This window comes from Rhinoraja longicauda, chromosome 23, assembly GCF_053455715.1.
Source record: "Rhinoraja longicauda isolate Sanriku21f chromosome 23, sRhiLon1.1, whole genome shotgun sequence".
NCBI lineage: Eukaryota > Metazoa > Chordata > Chondrichthyes > Rajiformes > Arhynchobatidae > Rhinoraja > Rhinoraja longicauda.
The window spans coordinates 3,076,633-3,100,478 of record NC_135975.1 but is presented as its reverse complement, the minus strand read 5'-3'; the positions used below and the strand labels follow the sequence as shown (position 1 = coordinate 3,100,478).

The following is a 23,846-nucleotide window of genomic DNA, read 5'->3' as shown; positions in this document are numbered from 1 at the left end:
GGTTTTCTCCGAGATCTTCGGTTTCCTCCCACACTCCAAAGACGTACAGGTTTGTAGGTTAATTGGCTGGGCAAATGTAAAAATTTTAAAACCAATTTTTTTTTTAATGTCCCTAGTGTGTGTAGGATAGTGTTAGTGTGTGGGGATCGCTGGGCGGCGCGGACCCGGTGGGCCGAAGGGCCTGTTTCCGCGCTGTATCTTTAAATCTAAATCACGTGCAGGCAGATAAGATCAGTTTAACTTGACATCATGTTCAGCTTGGACATTGCGGGCAGAAGGGCCTGTTTCTGTGCTGTACCGTTCTATGCGCTCTGCTTTATGTTTTCACACAAAGGGTGGTAGTTGCATGGAACCAGCTGCCAGAGTGGGTAGATGAGGCAGGGACCAAGGCAACATCTGGACGGGTACACGGATAGGATAGGCGCAGAGGGGTGTGGGCTAAACGCAGGCAGGTGGGACTAGTGTAGATGGGACATCTATGGCGGCACGGTGGCGCAGTGGTAGAGTTGCTGACTTACAGCGAATGCAGCGCCGGAGACCCGGGTTCAATCCTGACTACGGGTGCTGTCTGTACGGAGTTTGTACGTTCTCCCCGTGACCTGCTTGGGTTTTCTCCGAGATCTTCGGTTTCCTCCCACACTCCAAAGACGTGCAGGTTTGTTGGTTAATTGGTTTGGTAAATGTAAAAATTGTCCCTAGTGAGTGTAGGACAGTGTTAATGTGCGGGGATCGCTGGTCGGCGCGGACCCAGTGGGCCAAAAGGACTTGTTTCCGCGCGGTATCTCTAAACTAAAGACATGTTGGCCGGTGTGGGCAGGTTGGGCCGAAGGGCTTGTTTCCACGCTGTAAGACTCTCTGACTCTACACTAAACGTATCTACGAATATGTAAGTAGGGTGCAGGAAGTGAGACTTAAAATGCAAACAAACTATCAACTTAGAAAACCATGCAAATGTCTGTCCTGCCCGCACGCATTACACAAATCACAGATTCATTCAACGTTAACCATGGACTTTGAAGGGTCTGATCGTCACACAAAACAAGAGATACAAAATGCGTACACTTCTTCTGTTCATTTATTAATGCAAGTAGCACAGTATTCCATTCTTTACAAGGATAGGAACAGCTCATGTAATATCTATTCACCAATAACTTACTTTACTAGAAAAAAAAAGAGAAAAATACTGTATCCTTAAAACTCCACATCTGAAAAGGTACTGCGTAATTGTACAAATAACTTAGAACCTGCTATGTTTGCCTTTGTTGCCAGTTGTCTATGTCATATTGCACACCTTAGTTTTGGCTTTGTCAGTACCTCGAAAAAAAAAAACAATTAAGAACAAGACAGGAATTATCTTTTACAACCAAACGAAAAAAAAGAGATAAAAGGAAAGGAAAAGATGGGGGTGACGTGTGTAAAAAACCACAGAAAAGATGCCTACAAGGGGTTATTATTATATAACGTGCATGCTTCACACTGTGGGCAAGGGCTCACAATGTCTCCATCAGGAAATTTGGGTGGTTCACTGACAAAACGCTATTAAAAAGGGCGGCCAATTACACTCTCGTTAAGTCCCAGATGCGCCAAATTTAATGACTTTTTACAGTTATTTAGTCCTTAATTAACTTCTATGTGGTTGAGGTAGAAAAGATTGAACATTGAAAGCGGAGAGAGAGAGGGAAAAAAAAGATTTCTTTTTAAGGGCTTGTAAATAAATCTTTTATTCACATTTTATTTAAATAGGCTGCAGCAGTTAAAATTCGTGTGAAGAGCAAAGTTTCTTTTTTTCCTGATGGTTTTTTAAAATTCCCTCCCCCTTCATCAAAAAAAAAAAGTTTTCATGTGAAGGAGTCGACATTTACACCACTTTAACTCAGCAGAGCGAGGAGAGAAAAAAAAACTTGTAGCATACAGGAGGTACACATTACCAGAACCACAGTATTTTGTCACTAGGCCTCAACTCTGAGACCAATAGTGCTAACATGCAATTTTTTATATTTCCTGTACAACCACAAAGGCAGAAATGTTGTGGTAAGGTGGACAAGCAAAAACAGACACTGCGGTGCCAGAAATCATCCAAACATGAGCAAACCAAAACATAAAAATTGTTTAAAACCCCTCTCAAGCAGAATTGCAATAGATCAACAAAATTAAGTCTAGTTTATTTTCTCTTTAAAAAAAAAAAAAAATTATCCAACAAAACCGTAGCAGTTTTTTTTTTCTTAAATCCACTAGCAATTATAATCGATAAATGTTTACAACCATCCAGCTTGTTACAGCGTGTGATGAAATAATTCTTCTTCGTCTTCTTCTGGTAGTCTGAATTACTTACAAACAACTGTCACAGGAACTTGTTCACAATGCATTTCAGCTGGGGAACAATGGACGTCCAAAGTTCTTCACTGGGAAATATCCGTGTGTTTTTGTTTTAATATATACGCTGATTGCCTTCAACTGATAGCACTTCCAACGAGCGGGAGATTTGGGAGTTGTCGGCTGGCAGTTATGGGCGTCGTGGAGAGGAATCTGGCTCTCTTTGGTCAGTTTTGCTGCCTCTACCTTCAAACCCTTGTCCATCTATGTTCGAGACCATTGCAGGTCAAACAGACACAAGAAGTCCCACAGTTGACCATTCTTCCTTGTATGGATTTTTTTTTTCTTTCTTTTTTTTCTTTAACACACACAGGGTCTTTTCAGGATCTGGGTTTGCAGTTTTCGGGGCGGTGTTGAAAGGTGGGAGGGAAGTTGGGAGGGTTGGTGGCATCTCGTTTAAAATGATTTTTTTTTTCACAGCACAAGATCCTGTCTCACAAATAATCAGGTGACGAGTCTACAATGGGGTATTCACAAATGAACTGCTCGACGACCCATTTTTCGCAGGGACGTCCTTAAAGGGTGATACCTAGGGAAGCCCTGGCCTGCAGTAAAGCTTGCTAATCGGAGTCGAGTCTATGGACGCCCGGTCGGTCTCAGAGGTTTCCTATCGTGGTGAAGAGGATTGAAGTTGCTCGCGGTTTGTGTGGAGTCCCCCCCCCCCCCCTCCCCTCGCTGGGGAAGATAGATGTCGGTGCAGAGCGGACACGCACTCCGCCAGATGGCGGCTTGGCGTTGCAGTCCGGGTCTCTCTAGCCCATCGCACTGACCATACTGGAAGGGTGGTGGGGTCCGAACGAGAGGCCGGAGGAAGGGTGGACGGGGGTAGGTGAGATCATGTGGCCCGAGTGGCTGAAGGGGGGCATGTGGTGGATGGGCGACATGTGTCTCGAGAGGGCTGCCGGACTGAATGAACTCGCCTTTTCCATCAGGCTCTTAGAAAACTCATCCAAGCCATCGTGGGTCTTTTTGCTCTTCTTGGATTTGCTGGACATTTTCCGGTTCCGGGTCTGGATTCCTTCTTTCTTCATGGTCAGTGGTCGGTTGATCTGCAAGATTAAAGAGAGCAGGGCGTTTGTTAACATGTCGCAAAGTTTCATTCTCCACCCCCCCCAGGCCACCTACTTGAAAGTCGAGAGCCAAGAGTGTCTTATTGTTATATATCCGAGATGGAACAATGACATTCCTACTTGCATCTTACCCACACTATGACAAAAATCGATTCAAGACGGACACAAAATGCTCAAACGCATCATCACTTCCAAAAGAGGTGGCGCAGCGGTAAAGTTGCTGCCTCACAGCGCCAGAGACCCGGGTTCTATCCTAACTGCGGGTGCTATCTGTACAGAGTTTGCACGTTCTCCCCGTGACCTGCGTGGGGTTTCTCCGGGTGCTCCGGTTTTCTTCCACGTTCCAAAGACTTGCAGGTTAATTGGCGAAGGTAAAATTGTAAATTATCCCCAGTGTGTGTTGGACTGTGTCAGTGTGCAGGGATCGCTGGTCGCCACAGACTCAATGGGCCGAAAGGCCCGTTTCAGCGCTCCATCCCGAAACTGAAACTAAAAACTATCAAGTACGCGAGTGTGGAGAAACAGGGACCATGTTCGACACAGACATTGTGGGCCGAAGGGCCTGTTGTTACGTTATGTACCTGTCATAGAGTCAAACAGCATGGAAACAGGCCCATCGGCCCAACTTGCCCACACCGGCCAACATGTCCTATCTACACTAGTCCCATCTGCCAATGTTTCGTCCCATATCCCTCTAAACATGTCCTATCCATGTACCCATCTAAATGTTTCTTAAATGCTGTGATAGTCCTTGCCTTCAACTACCTCCTCTGGCAGCTCGTTCCATACACCCACCACCCTTTGTGTGAGAAAGTTACCCCTCAGGCTCCTATTAAATCCTTCCACCCTCCTATGGTTCTTGGATCCCCTACTCTGGGCAAGAGATCTACCCAATCTATTCCTGTCATGATTTTGTACACCTCTATAAGATCACCCCTCATCCTCCTACACTCCAAGGAATAGAGTCCCAGTCTGCTCAACCTCTCCCTGCAGCTCAGACCCTCGAGTCTAGGCGATATCCTCTAAATATTGTTCTAATAGCGCAGCGGTAGAGTTGCTGCTTTACAGCGAATACAGCGCCGGAGACTCAGGTTCGATCCTGACTACGGGTGCTGCACTGTAAGGAGTTTGTACGTTCTCCCCGTGACCTGCGTGGGTTTTCTCCGAGATCTTCGGTTTCCTCCCACACTCCAAAGACGTACAGGTATGTAGGTAAATTGGCTGGGTAAATGTAAAAATTGTCCCTAGTGGGTGTAGGATAGTGTTAATGTGCAGGGATCGCTGGGCGGCACGGACTTGGTGGGCCGAAAAGGCCTGTTTCCGGATGATGATGATGACACTGGCAAGTAGTCGGGGTGGCAACATCCAGTAACATACACTTGAACCATGTTCCATCGTTGAATTAGGAACATTTAAGTTGAACTGTGCACTGCCAGATTCTACAAGCAGTTAGCAGAAAATATAAGGTAGACACAAAATGCTGGAGTAACTCAGCGGGTCAGGCAGCATCTCTGGAGAGAAGGAATCTTGACCCGAAACGTCACCCATTCCTTCTCTCCAGAGATGCTGCCTGACCCGCTGAGTTGCTCCAGCATTTTGTGTCTACCTTCGATTTAAACCAGCATCTGCAGTTTTCTTTCCCACACATCTAGCAGTACGTATATTCTGATGGGATTGATTGAGTGACCAATATTGGCCAGGGTAGCAGGTGAGAATGTTCTTCAAAAGAGTGCCAGCAGATCTTTTTATTTCCACTAAATGGAGAGAACAAGTGGGGCCTCAGTCTGCGTGGTGTGAAAAGTTAGCACCTCTAAAAATGCAGCTATTTTTAGGATCTGCTCTTGATTGTCAGTTTGTGTAGGTTAGTAGTGGCAGGGTAATCATCTCCAGATGCTGAACTCAATGCTGTACTTAACGGGGCTGTTGTCAGGCATTCATGAACACACACACAGGCTACCACACACACACACAGGCTACCACACACACACACACACACACACACACAGTCTCACACACCCACACAGTCACACACACACACACACACACACACACACACACACAGTCACACACACACACAGTCACACACACACAGGCTACCACACACACACACAAATGTACACACACATATAAATATACACAGACACACACATGTCAACACAAATGTACACACACATGTAGATACACACACATGTAGATACACACACACGTCCACACAAATGTACACACATTGATATACACAGACGCCCACACAAATATAGATATACACGTCTTTTATATACACACACATATATATATGTTTTTATATAAAAACATATATGTGTGTGTGTATATATATATGTGTGTGTGTATATATAAAAACACACGCACACACACATACATTTATATAGGAACTGCAGATGCTGATTTAAACCACAGATAGACACAAAATGCCGGAGTATTTCAGCGGGTCAGGCAGCATCTCTGGAGAAGGAATGGGTGACGTTTCGGGTCGAGACTCTTCTTCTTACATGCATACACACATATACACCCACGCACACACATATATACACACATATACACACACGCACACACACAAACACAGACACACACATACGTAATGAATACACACACCTGAATTCCAATCAGAATCAGAAGCAAAAAACCTTTACTTGTAGAACACAGTGCAGCACTAATCTGCCCTGCCTGCACATGATCCACCCATTCCCTGCATGTCCATGTGCCCATCCAAAATCCTCTTAAAGACCACTATCATCTCTGGCTCCACCAAAACCACCACCCCTGGCAGCGCGTTCCAGGCCCCCACCACCCTCTGGGTAAGAAACATGCCCTCCCCACACCTTCCTTACAACCAACTCACAAAAGCTACTCATGACACCAATTTGATTAAATGAAGAAACAAAAAACTGCAGCTGCTGCTTAATACACAAACGGACACAAAGTGCCGGGTCAGGAGAACATGGATAGGTGACGTTTCAGGTCGTGACCCTTCTTCAGACTCTACCTGAAACATCACCTTAACAGGTTCCATCTGTCCTGTCCATGTACCACTCTAAATGTTTCTTAAACGTTGGGATAGTCCCAGCATCTCGACTACCTCCTCCGGCAGCTCGTTCCACACACCCACCACCCTTTGTGTGAAAAGGTTACCCCTTAGATTCCTATTAAATCTTTTCCCCCTTCACCTTAAACCTATGCCCTCTGGTCCTCGATTCCCCTACTCTGGGCAAGAGACTGTGTGCGGCTACCCGATCTATTCCTCTCATGATTTTGTACACATAAATGTGGTTTCAACGGCCAGCTGTCAACCAGGTTTTTAAGTGGAAAACTAACACCTTCACAAAACATCGTGCAGCAAAGGTTGGCTGGCACAACTGATTTTCTGAAAGGAGAGCTAGCAACTGCAGAATGAGAGACAATTCTGCCTTCTAAAAAAAATATCTACAGCAATAATAGTTTGTGCGGTAAATGTCAGGAAGTGATTGCACATTTGAAACACTTCCCTCAATAACAATGATGAGGAACTAACAAAAGGCACATTAAGCAGAAGGCTTTTTAAACAACTTTGTCATAGCCGACTCTATACAGTTCAGGTTAGGTTATTGTCACGTACGCCAAGGTACAGTGAAAAGCTTTTTAGTTGCGTGCTAACCAGTCAGTGGAAAGACAATACACGATTACAATCGAGCCGTCCACAGTGTACAGATACACCATAAGGGGAATAGCTTTTAGTGCAAGGTAAAGCCAGCAAAGTCCGATCAAGGATAGACCGAGGGTCACCAATGAGGTAGATAGTAGTTCAGCACTGCTCTCTGATTGAGATTGCCTGATAACAGCCGGGAAGAAACCGTCCCTGAATCTGGAGGTGTGCGTTTCCACACTTATGTACCTTCGTCTGCACTGCGTCCACAATTCTGACTTTTTTAGTTGAGTTTTGTTTAGAGATACCACATGGTCGATCTTTGATCAGACTTTATCTTGCACTAAACATTATTCACTTATTCCCTTTATCACGTATCTGTACACTCTGGACAATAGACAATAGGTGCAGGAGTAGGCCATTCGGCCCTTCGAGCTAGCACAGCCATTCAATGTGATCATGGCTGATCATTCTCAATCAGTACCCCGTTCCTGCCTTCTCCCCATACCCCCTGACTCCGCTATCCTTAAGAGCTCTATGTAGCTCTCTCTTGAATGCATTCAGAGAATTGGCCTCCACTGCCTTCTGAGGCAGAGAATTCCACAGATTCACAACTCTCTGACTGAAAAAGTTTTTCCTCATCTCCGTTCTAAATGGCCTACCCCTTATTCTTAAATTGTGGCCCCTGGTTCTGGACTCCCCCAACATTGGGAACATGTTTCCTGCCTCTAACGTGTCCAACCCCTTAATAATCTTATATGTTTCGATAAGATCCCCTCTCATCCTTCTAAATTCCAGTGTATACAAGCCTAGTCGCTCCAGTCTTTCAACATAACGGCTGGACTGTAATCGTGTACAGTCTTTCCGCTGACTGGGTAGCACACTATGAAAAGATTTTTGTCGGTACACGTGACAATAAACTAAACTCAAACTGGCCCTTCGGCCCACCAGGTGGACACTAAATGCTGGAGTAACTCAGCAGGTCAGGCAGCATCTCTGGAGAGAAGGAATGGGTGACGTTTCGGGTCGAGACCCTTCTTCGGTCCACTGAGTCCACCCTGACCATCGATCGACCATTCGCACTAGTTCCATGTTCTCCCACTTCCTCATCCACTCCCTACACACTAGGGGGCAATTTACAGAGGGGCCGATTCACCTACAAACCCGCACGTCTTTGGGATGTGGGTGGAAACCGGAGCACCCGGAGAAAACGCCTGTGGTCACAGGGAGCGCGTGCAAACTCCACACACAGATGGCACCCGAGGTCAGGATCGAACCCTGGACTCTGGTGCTGTGAGGCAGCAGCTCTACCAGCTGCTCCACTGTTGGCTCCTAAAGGTTTCAAACATTAACCGCATATCTCTCGTCACGGATGCTGCCTGACCTGCTGAGTGTTTCCAACATTTCGTGGTTTCTCTCTTCCTGCTTTCTTCCCTCACCACCCAACAGCCTGCAAATGGCCGAAGAAGGGTCCCGACCCGAAACGTCACCTGGCCATGTGCTCCAGAGATGCTGCCTGACCCGCTGAGTAACTTGTCTTGCAAACCAGCGTCTGCAGTTCCATGTTTCTACATTTCCTGCTCTTAGGTCAGATTTACAACTTTGAGATGCCTCCTTACAGCGCAATAGTCCCGGGTTCGATCCTGACTAAGGGTGCTGTCTGTACGGAGTTTGTACGTCCTCCCAGTGACCATGTGGGTTTTCTCTGGGTGCTCTGGTTTCCTCCCACACTCCAAAGACGTACAAGTTTGTAGGTTAATTGGCTTGGTATAAATGTAAAAATTGTCCCACGTGTGTGTAGGACAGTGTTCATGTGCGGGGATCGCTGGTGGGTGCGGACTTGGGCCAGAGAGTGTTACCGCGCTGTATCTCCAAAACTAAAACTTAAAACTGTAGGTGACTTTTTAAAAGGGCTTTATTTGATAAATCCTCAGAAACAGAATTTCAAAGTAATAAAACGGCTGACTCTGAATTATCTACACAGAGACATAGAGTAATATAGATTCTTACAACGTGGAAATATACCCTTCGGCCCAACTTGCCCATGCTGGCCAACGTGTCCCATCTACACTAGTCCCACCTGCCCACATTTGGCCCATCTACACTAGTCCCACCTGCCAGCATTTGGCCCATCTACACTAGTCCCACCTGCCCACATTTGGCCCATCTACACTAGTCCCACCTGCCCGCATTTGGCCCATATCCTGCTAAACATGTCTTGTCCATCAATGTTTCTTAAACGTTGCGATAGTACCTGTCTCAAATACATCCTCCGGCAGCTCGTTCCATACACCCACCACCCTTTGTGTGAAACAGTTATCGCTCAGATTCCTATTAAATCTTTCCACCCCCCTCACCTTAAAACCCATGTTCTCTGGTCCTCGATTTCCCCTACTCTGAGCAAGAGACTCTGTGCGTCTACCCGATCTGTTCCTCTCATGATTTTGTACACCTCTATAAGATCAGCCCCCTCATCCTCCTGCGCTCCCAGGAATAGAGTCCCAGCCTGCTCAACCTCTCCCTAAAGACATGTCGATAACACCAAGTGTTACCTGAATGACAGGGTTAAAGTGCTGATGTGAATGTAGCCGGTAACACTGAGGCAAGATCATAGAACACGTTTTATTTTGCTACTTCACACCCCGAGGGCAACGTCTGCAATTCGTTTGCATTATATCCAGAGTGGATGTAAAACGCTGCACACCCTCATCAGTAGATGACTGTTAACTGAGTAAGACAGCCTAGTTGTTGACTTTATAGTCGTGACTTCAAAGCATTCCGCTCTGAGTGACTTTTCTTTAACAAACTAAGTGAATGGGGCCTGAACCTCAAGATTCTCCAATTTTAGGTACCCAAGCAATAAAGTTTGTCGTAACTAGTTTTTTTTGGCAGCAAGGTTAGGATGCATCTCTGGATAACATAGATCCAGCGATGGGCAGGAAAAAAAACTGTAGAGGCTGGTTAAAATCGAAGGTGTACACAAAATGTTGGAGTAACTCAGCGGGTCAGGCAGCATCTCTGGAGAACATGGATAGGTGACGTTTCACAGAGTGCTGGAGTAACTCAGCGGGTCAGGCAGCATCTCTGGAGAACATGGATAGGTGACGTTTCACAGAGTGCTGAAGTAACTCAGCGGGTCAGGCAGCATCTCGGGAGAGAAGGAATGGGTCTCGACCCAAAACGTCAACCATTCCTTCGCTCCCGAGATGCTGCCTGACCCGCTGAGTTACTGCAGCATTTTGTGTCTACCTATGGATTCAGAGATGCTGCCTGGCCCGCTGAGATACTCCAGCACTTAGTCCAGATTATAGTTTAGGTTAGAGATACAGTGTGTAAACAGGCCTTTCAGCTCACTAGTCCATGCCGACCGGCAATCCTTACGCCGGTTCTATCCTTACCCACTAAGTCCAATTTACAGAAGCCAATTTACAAACCCGCACGTCTTTGGAGTGTGAGAATCCCTAGGTGGTCACAGAGAAAACGTGCAAACTCCGTACCGACAGCACCCGGGTCGCCGTCGCTGTAAGGCATCAACTCTACCGCTGTGCTACTGTGCTACTGTGCTACTTTATGCCCAAAGGTGCCCTTATTAATATAAAGATACGCTGGCTGATGGTCCTTTGCTCAAGGATAGACACACGATGCTGGAGTAACTCAGCGGGACAGGCAGCATCTCAGGAGAGGAGGGATGGGTGACGTTTCAGGTCAAGACCCTTCTTCAAACTGATGAAGGGGATAGAGAGGGAAAGCGAGGGCTATCTGAAGTTGGAGAGGTCAATGTTCATGTGTAAGCTGCCCAAGCGAAATATGAGGCGCTGTTCCACCAATCTGCGCTGGGCCTCACTCTGACAATGGAGGAGGCCCAGGACAGAAAGGTCGGATTGGGAATGGGAGGGGAGTTGAAGTGCTGAGCCACTGGGAGATCAGGCATCCCTTTGCTCAAGGGACCCTCCGTAGCACCAGGTAGGTTGTGCCTGAGAACATTCACGTGGTACGGCACTGGAACAGGCCCTTCGGCCCACGACGTCTGTGCCGAGCATGAGGCATGAGTTAAACTAACCTGTCAGCACCTCTTGGAAGATCACAGACAAAACCCCAATCCTCGGTTCACCCAGAGGGACTTCCCCTTGAGGGAGTGGAGTGGAAATGAGGAGGAGGGGTGGATTTCTCAATGATCACACACAAGGATGACTTCATTCCAACCACTGCCTTGAAAATGGCTGACAGTGCAGAGGGGAAAAAACGTGTGACAAAAATAGCAACTACCCTCCTGCTGCTAAGTGCCACACGCAGATAGGAGGAACATTGCATCATATTTTGCTTGGGCAGCTTACAACCCAGCCGTCTGAATATTGACCTCGCTAACTTGAAGTAACCCTTGCTTTCAATAGACAATAGGTGCAGGAGTAGGCCATTCGGCCCTTCGAGCCAGCACCGCCATTCAATGTGATCATGGCTGATCATTCTCAATTAGTACCCCGTTCCTGCCTTCTCCCCATACTCCGCTATCCTTAAGAGCTCTAACTAGCTCTCTCTTGAATGCATTCAGAGAATTGGCCTCCACTGCCTTCTGAGGCAGAGAATTCCACAGATTTACAACTCTCCGACTGAAAAAGTTTTTCCTCATCTCCGTTCTAAATGGCCTACCCCTTATTCTTAAACTGTGGCCCCTGAACTCCCCCAACATTGGGAACATGTTTCCTGCCTCTAACGTGTCCAACCCCTTAATAATCTTATATGTTTCGATAAGATTCCCTCTAGCCCCCAGAGCTCTATCTAGCTCTCTTTTCAATTCATCCAGTGAATCGGCCTCCACTGCCTTCTGTGGCAGAGAATTCCACAAATTCACCACTCTCTGGGTGAAAAAGTTTTTTCTCGTCTCAGTTTTAAATGGCCTCCCCTTTATTCTTAGACTGTGTGTGGCCCCTGGTTTAATATTACTAGGAGGGCAGAGAAGTATGTGAAATTATGAGCGGCAGACAGGGTCGACAGTCAGAACCTTTTTCCAAGGGAAATGGCTAAGACCAGAGGGAAGAGGCCAAGTTTAAAGGAGATTTAGACATTAGCGATACAGCAAACTAACAGGCCCTTCGGCCTACCGAGTCCGCACCGTCCAGCGATCACCCAGTACACCAGCACTATCCTACACACACTAGGGAGAATTTAACATTTTACCAACGCGATTTTAACCTACAAACCTGTACGTATTTGGAGTGTGGGAGGAAACCGGAGCACCCGGAGAAAACCCACACACTGACAGGGAGAACGTACGAACTCTGTACAGACAAGCACCCATAGTCAGGATGGAAACTGGGTCTCTGGCGCTGTGAGGCAGCAGCTCTAACGCTGCGCCACCAGCTAACTCAAAAGGTTCATTCCATCGCTCACCGAGATTCCCCCAACTCCAAAGTAGAAGACAGCCATGACAATAGACAATAGACAATAGGTGCAGGAGGAGGCCATTCGGCCCTTCGAGCCAACACCGCCATTCAATGTGATCATGGCTGATCATTCTCAATCAGTACCCCGTTCCTGCCTTCTCCCCATACCCCCTGACTCCGCTACCCTTAAGAGCTGTTTCCCCTCTGTATCTCCAAACTAAACATTTGCCATGGGGAATGTTAGTTAATCGTGGGGAAAAAAACATCTCACTGATGGCAATAAAAATGCATTTCCCTGCAAGCAATGCCCCCTGTACTTCCAAAGTTGCTCCCCAACTTGGTTTACTAATGACGTCAAGCTAGGAATTAACTCCAATGGATCCAGAACCACAAGCTTGAAAGCAGTAAATGAACAAGTGCCATAGAACTTGTTACTTGAGCAAGTTAACAACCATAACGTTCCAAAGAAGCTAATCACACAAGTACAGTGCCCTCCATAATGTTTGGGACAAAGACCAATCATTTATTTATTTGCCTCTGTCCTCCACAATTTGAGATTTGTAATAGAGAAAAATCACATGTGTTTAAAGTGCACATTGTCAGATTTTATAAAAAGGCCTTTTTTAATACATTTTGGTTTCACCATGTAGAAATTATAGCTGTGTTTATACATAGTTCCCCCATTTTTAGGGCACCATAATGTTTGGGACACATGGCTTCACAGGTGTTTGTAATTGCTCAGGTGTGTTTAATTGCCTCCTTAATGCAGGTATAAGAGAGCTCTCAGCACCTAGTCTTTCCTCCAGTCTTTCTATCGCCTTTGGAAACTTTTCTTACTGTTTATCAACATGAGGACCAAAGTTGTGCCAATGAAAGTCAACGAAGCCATTATGAGATCGAGAAACAAGAATAAAACTGTTAGGGACATCAGCCAAACCTTAGGCTTACCAAAATCAACTGTTTGGAACATCATTAAGAAGTAACAGAGCACTGGTGAACTTACTAATCGCAAAGGGACTGGCAGGCCAAGGAAGACCTCCACAGCTGATGACAAAAGAATTCTCTCTATAATAAAGAAAAATCCCCAAACACCTGTCCGACAGATCAGAAACACTCTTCAGGAGTCAGGTGTGGATTTGTCAATGACCACTGTCCGTAGAAGACTTCATGAACAGAAATACAGAGGCTACACTGCAAGATGCAAACCACTGGTTAGCTGCAAAAATAGGATGGCCAGGTTACAGTTTGCCAAGAAGTACTTAAAAGAGCAACCACAGTTCTGGAAAAAGGTCTTGTGGACAGATGAGATGAAGATTAACTTATATCAGAGTGATGGCAAGAGCAAAGTATGGAGGAGAGAAGGAACTGCCCAAGATCCAAAGCATACCACCTCACCTGTGAAACACGGTGGTGGGAATGTTATGGCCTGGGCATGTATGGCTGCTGAAGGTACTGGCTCACTTATCGTCATTGATGATACAACTGCTGATGGTAGTAGCATAATGAATTCCGAAGTGTATAGACACATCCTATCTGCTCAAATTCAAACACATGCCTCAAAACTCATTGGCCGTGGGTTCATTCTGCAGCAAGACAATGACCCCAAACATACTGCTAAAGCAACAAAGGAGATTTTTCAAAGCTAAAAAATGGTCAATTCTTGAGTGGCCAAGTCAATCACCTGATCTGAACCCAATTGAGCATGCCTTTTATATGCTGAAGGGAAAATTGAAAGGGACTAGCCCCCAAAACAAGCATAAGCTAAAGATGGCTGCAATACAGGCCTGGCAGAGCATCACCAGAGAAGACACCCAGCAACTAGTGATGTCCATGAATCGCAGACTTCAAGCAGTCATTGCATGCACAGGATATGCAACAAAATACTAAACAAGACTACTTTCATTTACATGACATTGCTGTGGCCCAAACATTATGGTGCCCTGAAATGGGGGGACTATGTATAAACACTGCTGTAATTTCTACATTGTGAAACCAATATGGATAAAAATGGCCTTTATTAAAATCTGACAATGTGCACTTTATCCACATGTGATTTTTTTTCTATTACAAATCTCAAATTGTGGAGTACAGAGGCAAATAAATAAATGATGGGTCTTTGTCCCAAACATTACGGAGGCCACTGTACTTTGAATCCCACAGGCCAAGCCTCAAAGTTAATGCGAGATACAGCACAGCAACAGGACCTTCGGCCCGCACCGACCTCCGTACATTAACACTAGGGACATTTTACATTTACACCAAGCCAATTAACCTACAAACCTGTACGTCTTTGGAATGTGGGAGGAAACCGAAGATCTTGGAGAAAACACAGGTGGTCACGGGGAGAACGTACAAACTCCGGAACGAAACCGGGTCTCTGGCGCTATAAGGCAGCAGCTTTACCACTGTGCCAACTGTCCTTCATGCCTGACCCTCTGAATTACTCCAGCACTTTGTGTCTATCTTTGGTATAAAGTTGTGATTTTCCAAATTGTACATGGAACACCTTAATACACAATGGCTGTATCATCATCATATCATATCATATATATACAGCCGGAAACAGGCCTTTTCGGCCCACCAAGTCCGTGCCGCCCAGCGATCCCCGCACATTAACACTATCCTACACCCACTAGGGACAATTTTTACCTTTACCTAGCCAATTAACCTACATACCTGTACGTCTTTGGAGTGTGGGAGGAAACCGAAGATCTCGGAGAAAACCCACGCAGGTCACGGGGAGAACGTACAAACTCCTTACAGTGCAGCACCCGTAGTCAGGATCGAACCTGAGTCTCCGGCGCTGCATTCGCTGTAAAGCAGCAACTCTACCGCTGCGCTACCGTGCCCCCCTGTAGTTTAAGATGGACACAAAAAACTGGAGTAACTCAGAGGGACAGGCAGCAATCTCCAGAGAAAAGGAATAGGTGACGTTTTGGGTCAAGACCCTTCTTCAGACTCGACCCAAAACATCACCTATTCCTTTTCTCCAGAGATGCTGCTTAACCTGCCGAGATATTCCAGAATTTTGTGTCTAACTTCAGTGTAAAGCAGTATCTGCAGCTCCTTCCTATACACGTGACTGTGCTTTAACTTGATCATGATGTAAAAAAGGAAAACATTACCCATAAAATATCTGATGCATTTTAAACTTTGCAAGCAGTTTTCACTTCTTCCTTTTGCTAAATCAATCCCCCTTTCCATCCTCATCCACAATCTTCCTCGTATTACTTCCTGACATAACCAATTTGTTCCTCGGCCAACACTATCTTCCAATGTATTAACAACTAAAATCCTAACAGCTAACAATGGCCTGTTTCCTGTATCATTGTTACATTTTTGCATATCTTTCATTCATTTGTTATATATCTCTCTACATCACCGTCTATAACTCTTGTTTCCCTTTCCCCTGACCCTCAGCCTGAACCCAAAACGTCATCTATTCCTTTTCTCCGGAGATGCTGCCTGACCCGCTGAGTTACTCCAGCTTTTTGTACCTAAAATCCTTCGTATTTGGGCACCAAACTCGGGGCTGAGCAAATGCATCATTTAAAAAATATTTTTAAAATTTTACGTTAACTTTAGACTTTAAAGATACTGCACAGAAACAGACCCTTCGGTCCACCGAGTCCGCGCCGACCAGCGATCCATCACCCAGTACTCCGGCAATATCCTTCACACTGGGGACAATTTACAATTTATACAGAAGCCAATTAACCTACAAACCTGCACGTCTTTGGAGTATGGGAGGAAACCGGAGATCCCGGAGAAAACCCACGCAGGTCACGGGAAGAACGTACAAACTCCGTACAGACAGCGCCCGTAGTCGGGATCGAACCCGGGTCTCTGGCGCCGTAAGGTAGCGACTCTACCGTGCCAGCCCAGCGATATAATTAGTAACAAACAACAAATTTTACCTGTGTGATTGTTTGCGGACTTTAATTACAGTAACTATTCAAATCCATCACCGTCGAAAATCAAAGCATATTCGGCAGCTATTGTTAAAATAACCATTAAGCAATTTATTTAACACCCGTGTACAAAGAAGCATTAATATAAATAAAAGTATCGTACTTTGAGCCAAAACTCTTATCTCACAGTAGTTTGCCTTGAGATACACAATATCCATCTAGACAGTGATAAGAGCGAAGAATAGATTTAATGAGCTATTGTCTAGTTTCACTGTCAAAACGCAAAATAGATGAAAGAAATGGAAATTATTGAGGATAACATCAAATAATTTGAAAGCATGAATGACTGACAAACATCACATAACTTCCTCTCAACTCAAACCCAGTGTCACAGAACAATTCCAGATATCCTAGTGGGTGTAGGATAGTGTTAATGTACGGGGATCACTGGGCGGCACGGACTTGGAGGGCCGAAAAGGCCTGTTTCCGGCTGTATATATATGATATGATAAATATATTTTTACTTAAACCACAAGGTGTAGGGGTTGAATTAGGCCATTCGGCCCTTCAAGTCTCCTCTGCCATTCAATCATGGCTGAGCTATTTCCCCTCTCAACCCCATTCTCCTGCCTTCTCCCTACAACCTTTGACACCCGCACTAATCATAAACCTATCAATTTCCAAAGGGCACAGAGTGCTGGAGTAACTCAGCGGGTCAGGCAGCATCTGTGGAGAACATGAGCGGGCCGGTGAAGTGTCAGGGTCGAGAATGTCCTCAGGTGACCCGAAACGTCACCTATCCATGTTCTCCAGAGATACTGCCTGACCCGCTGAGTTACTCCAGCACTCTGTGAAACGTCACCTATCCATGTTCTCCAGAGATGCTGCCTGACCCGCTGAGTTACTCCAGCACTCTGTGAAACGTCACCTATCCGTGTTCTCCACAGATGCTGCCTGACCCGCTGAGTTACTCCAGCACTCTGTGTCCTTTTGTGTATTAAACCAGCATCTGCAGTTCATTGCCTCTTCCTTCCAATCTCTGCTTTATATGAGGAATACCATTGTCTGTGGAAATGCTCAGTTTGAAGATTTCAGTCATATCTGTTTAAAATTACTGACCCTCAGTAGAAGCCACCCGCACTCCCATAACAGTGCCTGAACTTTAATAAATAAAGGCTAATCATTATCGTTTTCACTAGAGGGCTTTTGAACTTTTCTCACAACTAATAAGATAGCGCAGAAGGAAAAAACTGCAGATGCTGGTTTAAATCGAAGGCAGACACAAAATGCCGGAGTAACTCAGTGGGTCAGGCAGCATCTCGGGAGAGAAGGAAGGGGTGACGTTTCGGGTCGAGACCCTTCTTCAGATGGCGCCACAGCGGTAGAGTTGCTGCCTCACGGCGCCAGAGACCTGGGTTCCATCCTGACTACGGCCGCTGCCTGCACGGAGCTTGCACGTTCTCCCGTGGTTTTTCCCCGGGCGCTCCGGTTTCCTCCCACACTCCAGAGACATGCGGGCGTTTGTAGGTCAATTGGCTTAGGTAGAAAAAATTGTAAATTGTTCCTAGTGTGTGTGTGTGTGTGTGTGTGTGTGTGTGTGTGTGTGTGTGTGTGTGTGTGTGTGTGTGTGTGTGTGTGTGTGTGTGTGTGTGTGTGTGTGTGTGTGTGTGTGTGGCGGGGGGGTAGTGCTAGCGTACGGGGTGATCGCTGGTCGGCACGGACCCGGTGGGTCGAAAAGGGCCTGTTTCCGCGCTCTATCTCTAAAGCCTAACGTCTAAAGTCAGAGCAGAGATAGGCAGCTCCCCAAAAGTCAGCAACTCGAAAAAGCCCCCATGGGCTAACGTTTATGGGCAGGCCGACTGAAATGCACACCAGATGAATGAAGCCTGTTCACACTGCTGTGACCGTAAAGATTAATTGATTGAATTAGAGTGGCGCCACTCACAAGACAATTACCCCAGATCCTAAATCCATCTCCATAAACTAACAACGGAGGTGGTCTCTCTCTCTCTCTCACACCAATCTCACCTACCACCCTACAAACACCCCCCCACCCTCCTCCCCCCAACCCCCTTCACACCCGGAAGCTATCATTCCCATTTCTATTTTCTCTTTTTATAAAAACCTTGCGTTCGCACGAGATTCCACCCCTTTGTCGACCGCTATTCCAAAAAATAATTGATTAAAAGTTGCACTATATTAACACGTCAACCAACCCGACTCAATTACACTGGCTCCACACTTCAATTCCAGCTCATTTACAACTGAATTGCCTTCAATTTCATTTTTTGTTATCGCTTGCCTACTTTGACTCACTGAATTTATTCCACAACATTAACGCGCGGTGTTTCTCCAATCGCAAGGCACGAGTTCTATCCAAATGCATTCCTTCTGTACGGATTAATTTGCATATTAATAGAGTTAAAGATGATGTTTTTATTATAAGGTTTTCTCTTCCCCGGCCTCTCTCTCTCGTGTCTTTCAGTAGATTGGCAATAGCACAACAAAAACTGGGACGTATATTGAATTTGTGTTGACATCTACTTGTCTTTCCATTCTCTCAAGTGCTTTAGAGTCATGGAATTATACGGCACAGATACAGGCCCTTCAGCACAGCACGCCCATGCCGACTAAGATTGCCCCATCTACACTAAAGATGGACACAAAAAGCTGGAGTAACTCAGCGGGACAGGCAGCATCTCTGGAGAGAAGTAATAGGTGACGTTTTTTGCGTCTATCTTCGGTTTAAACTAGCATCTGCAGTTCCTTCCTACGCCCCCATCTATACTGGTCCCACCTGCCTGAGTTTGGCCCATATCCCTCCAAACCTGTCCTATCCGTGTATATTATCGTCCCTGCCTCAACTACCTCCTCTGGCAGCTCGTTCCAGAGGTGTCTGAAGTATTGTCGATCTGCAGGCCACTGCTCTGTGGATGATAGGAATTCTCTCCCATCTCCCCCCCAAGAGATACAATCCAGAGGCACGAAAGACAAGGAGGGGTAGACACAAGAACTGCAGATGCTGGTTTACAAATAAGGGGAACATGTGGCGTCACAGAGCAATAAGAGGGTGGAAACAGGCCCTTCGGCCCACCGAGTCCGCGCCGACCAGCGATCTCCGCGCACTTACACTAACCTACACACACTAGGGACAATTTATATTTATACCAAGCCAATTAATCTACAAACCTGCACGTCTTTGAAGTGTGGGAGGAAGCTGGAGATCCCGGAAAAAACCCACTCAGGTCACGGGAAGAACGTACAAACTCCGTACAGACAGCACCCGTAGTGTGGATGGAACCCGGGTCTCTGGCGCCGTGAGGCAGCAACTCTACCGCTGCACCATTACTCCAGCACTTTGTGTCTTTTTGCATTGGAGTCACAGAGTGATACAGTGTGGAAACAGGACGTTTGGCCCAGCTTGCCCACGCCGGCCAACATGTCCAAATCTACACTAGTCCCACCTGCCTGCGTTCGGCCCATATCCCTCCAAACCTGTCTGATCCATGTACCTGTCTAAATGTTTCTTAAAATGTTTTCCGTGTATTGGCCGGCACCAGCAGTTCTTTGTGTCTACAGGTAACGTAGTTGCTGAGTTAGACTCACATTGTGAAGTTTGTAGTAGAGTCCGCAGGCATTGCAGACGGGGTCTCCATTTGCATTCCGTCTCCACAGAGTGGTGGTGGAAGTCTGACAATTCGCACAGGATGTTCCTGCCCGCCTGGCTGCAGACTGGAGAATACAACAAAAACAGATTCAGCATTTAGCACACGCATGCACACGCACGCACACACGCACGCACACACGCACGCACACACAACACACTCCATCAACCAAGTCCATATTGCTGGGACTGGGCAGCACAGTGGCTCAGAGGTAAAGTTGCTGCCTTACAGCGCCAGAGACCCTGGTTTGACCCTGACCACCGTTGCTTGTCTCTACGTAGTTTATACGTTCTCCTCATGATCACTTTGGTTTTCTCCGAGATCTTCGGTTTCCTCCCCCACTCCAAATACGTGCGCGTTTGTAGGTTAATTGACGTGGTATAAATGTAAATTGTCCCCAGTGTGTGTCGAGTAGTGTTGGTGTGTGGGGATCGCTGGTCGGCGTGGACCCGGTGGGCCGAAGGGCCTGCACTGTATCTTTAATCTAAACTGAACCGTGCTTTCAATAAACATCGTGTTTTATTTCCACTTTCCGCACTAAACTTGCGCTAAATAACATTTCCAGAAAACATAACTGTCAGTGAGTCTGAAGAACGGTCCTGACCCGAAACATCACCCATCTATTCACGATATTCCCTTTATCATGTATCTGTACACTGTGGACGGCTCGATGGTAATCAATGTATTGCCTTGGCATGCAACAAAAGCTTGGTACACGTGACAATTAACTAAACTTAAACTCAGACTATTTTCTCCAAATTCTCCAAATTGCTGGAGTGACTCAACAGTTCAGACAGCATCTCTGGAGAACATGGATCGGTGGTGTTTCAGGTTGAGAAACATCCAGTTTCTCCGCCTCCAGTTTAAATTCCATTTGGAATATTTTGGAGGACCAAGAACCAAGAAGACCCTTCTTCGGGTCTAAAGAAGGGTCTTGACCAGAAACGTCACCGATCGATGTTCTCCAGAGATGCTGTCTGACCTGCTGAATTACTCCAGCACTTTGTGTCTTTATTTATAAAACAGCATCTCCAGTTCCCTTGCATCAACACAACTTTTCTTTCCTGTTTCCGTTATAGCAGAGGGGATTTGAGATTCTATGTGGACACAAGAGACAGAAGATGCTGGAATCTTGATTAAAAGGAAAATAAAGTGCTGGGGAAACTCAGCAGGTCAGGCAGCATCTGCCAAGGGAGTGGACAGATGATGTTTCAGGTCGAGACCCTTTTCCTTGACTTCAAGTCTGCAGAAGGCCACTGCTTCAAAACATCAGAGAAGATATACCAAGATGTTGTCAGGACTTGAGGGTCTGAGCTACTAGGGGAGGTTGTGCATGCTAGGACTTTATTCCTTGGAGTGCAGGAGAATGATGGATAATAGACAATAGACAATAGGTGCAGGAGTAGGCCATTCGGCCCTTCGAGCCAGCACTGCCATTCACCGTGATCACGGCTGATCATCCACAATCAGTACCCCCGTTCCTACCATCTCCCCATATCTTATGGAGGTGTACAAAATCATGAGAGGATTAGATAAGGTAAATGCACAGAGTCTCTTGCCCAGAGTGGGGAAATCAAGAATCAGAGGACATTGGTTTAAGGTGAGGGGGGGGGGAAGATTTAAGAGGAATCTGAAGGGTACATTTTTTCTTTTACACATAGGGTGGTGGGAGCTGCCGGAGGAGGTATTTGAAGCAGGTACAATCCCGATGTTTAAGAAACATTTTGAGAGGTAGATGGATAGGGCAGGTTTAGAGGGATATGGGTCAAACGCAGGAAGGTGGGTCGAGTGCAGATGGGGCATGTTGGGTCAGTGTGGGCGAGTTGGGCCGAAGGGCCTGTTTCCACTCTGTATCACTCTATGATTCAGTTGCTGGGAGACGTGACAGTTTTGAGTTGAGTTTAGTTTATTGTCACATGCCCCGAGGCAGAGTGAAAACCTTTTTTGCTGCGTGCTAACCAGACAGCGGAAAGACAATACGTGATTACAATCGAGCCATCCACTGTGTACAGATACAGGATAAGTAGAGATTTTAAAGAGTGGAGCGATTGTGATATATATGTATATGTCTGTATATTCCAAAATTGTTTCTGAGGCAAACAGTGTGCGTCCTCTTTCTCCCATTGACTTTAACTGTCGGCATCTTTTGGAAGCCTTTCTTTAAAAACAAAAATCGGACTGCTCTGGGAGAAAGTCCACACACTGTAAACAGACACCCAAGCTCATGGGAAACTAAATCTACGCACATACTGTCTGGAAAGGCCTTGCTGCAATTACAAATCTCTAAATGGACGGAAAACATCCTGTCTTAAATTGGGCCTGTTAACTGTTCTGCACATCATCGCCCCACTGCATGCACTGTTATTGTGCTTGTCTTTTTGTGTGTACGTATGTGCGCGTGTGTGTGTATGTATGTGCGCACGCATGTGTGTGTGTGTGCGTGTACGTGCGTATGATATATATATATATATATATATATGATCTATATATATGCGTGTATTCGTGAGTATGTGTATATGTACACACACACTGAATTTTTCTCTCGCTCTCTCTCATATTATATTGTTTACAGTGCACTATGTTTACATATTGTGTTGTGTTGCTGCAAGAAGGAATTTCATTGCTCTATCTGGGACACACGACAATAAAACACTCTTGACTCTCAACTCTTGCCCCACCAAGGCAGGACCTTTAAACAAGTGCTGCAAGTTTTGAAGAAAAGGGAAAAGTATTGGAGGAACTTAGCGGGACAGCAGGGTATGGGCAAGTGACATCCTGGGACACAAAATGTTGCCTGCCCATTCCCTCCAAAGAAATATGAATTCATCGCCACAGACGGCAGTGGAGCCCATGCCATTTTTAAGGCAGAGATTGAAAGGTTCTTGGTGAGGAAGGGAGGCAAAGGTCATGGGGAGAAGGCAGGAGAATGGGTTTGAGAGGGAGAAATAGATCGACTTTGATTGAATGGCAGAGTAGACTCGATGGGCTGAATGGCCTAATTCCGTTCATACGTCTTACGGCCTTTCCAATACTCAATAACTCCACCTATAATACAAATTTCCATTTTGGGAAGCCCACTTAATTCTTGCTCCTGTTGATCTGTGCTGCGTTGCCAAGATCAGAACGTGAAAGTATTTTCTTTCCGTGAGAACACGTATTGGACTTTTAAGAATAACAAAAGCAGTGGACTCAATTCAGAGATGCCCTGACTTGAGTGGTTCTTACTACATGTTATTCTACTGAGTATTCAGAACAGCAAGGGCTACTAAGGTGCCACATATTTTCCTGCTGATGACATAGTCTTCAAGCTGATCTTGTTTGGACTGTTACCCGAAACTCCTGCACCAAACTTTAGTCATTCCAATCCACCCTCCCCCCCCCCCCCCCCCCCCCCGCGCCCCCCCAACCCCTGCCCCACTCCTCCTGATTTCTTGGTCAAACACCTTTGTGTTTTGAGGTCGGGAAGTGATATTGTTGTAGAAAGGAGTTATCTCAGCTCGTCAGATATCCGGTCCGCTTCCTTAGGAAGTCAGCTTTTTACATTAGACAGCAGGAGCGGAGGGGGTAAGTCTACAATGAGGAGAGGCCTGCTGCCAAAGAAATGCACTCCAAACACTTCCCTCCCTCGAAAGTTTTCCTATCTTAACGAGGCTATGAAAGATTGGAATTCCAACAGGGGACAATCATCAAAATCAACATTTTCACAAAGGCACAAAGGGACTGTGAGGGTTTGGTCAGCACGACTGTTGGGACTATATTCAATCCACTGCGATTGAGTGCGGCCTAATGATAACCAAGGGGACTGAATT

General features: G+C 46.1%; 1 protein-coding gene across 1 annotated transcript in view; it reads right to left on the bottom strand.

Annotated features, from left to right (window-relative positions):
* Nucleotides 1–1,065: 1,065 nt before the first annotated feature.
* gata3 (GATA binding protein 3) overlaps nucleotides 1,066–23,846 on the bottom strand; it is a 48,512-nt gene continuing 25,731 nt past the window's right edge. Inside the window, exons 2-3 of the mRNA XM_078419382.1 lie at nucleotides 19,979–20,104; nucleotides 1,066–3,422 (exon numbers count right to left, since the gene is read on the bottom strand). Of these exons, the coding sequence (XP_078275508.1) occupies nucleotides 3,126–3,422; nucleotides 19,979–20,104 (423 nt within the window). The 3' untranslated portion in view covers nucleotides 1,066–3,125. The remainder of the gene's footprint in view (nucleotides 3,423–19,978; nucleotides 20,105–23,846) is intronic.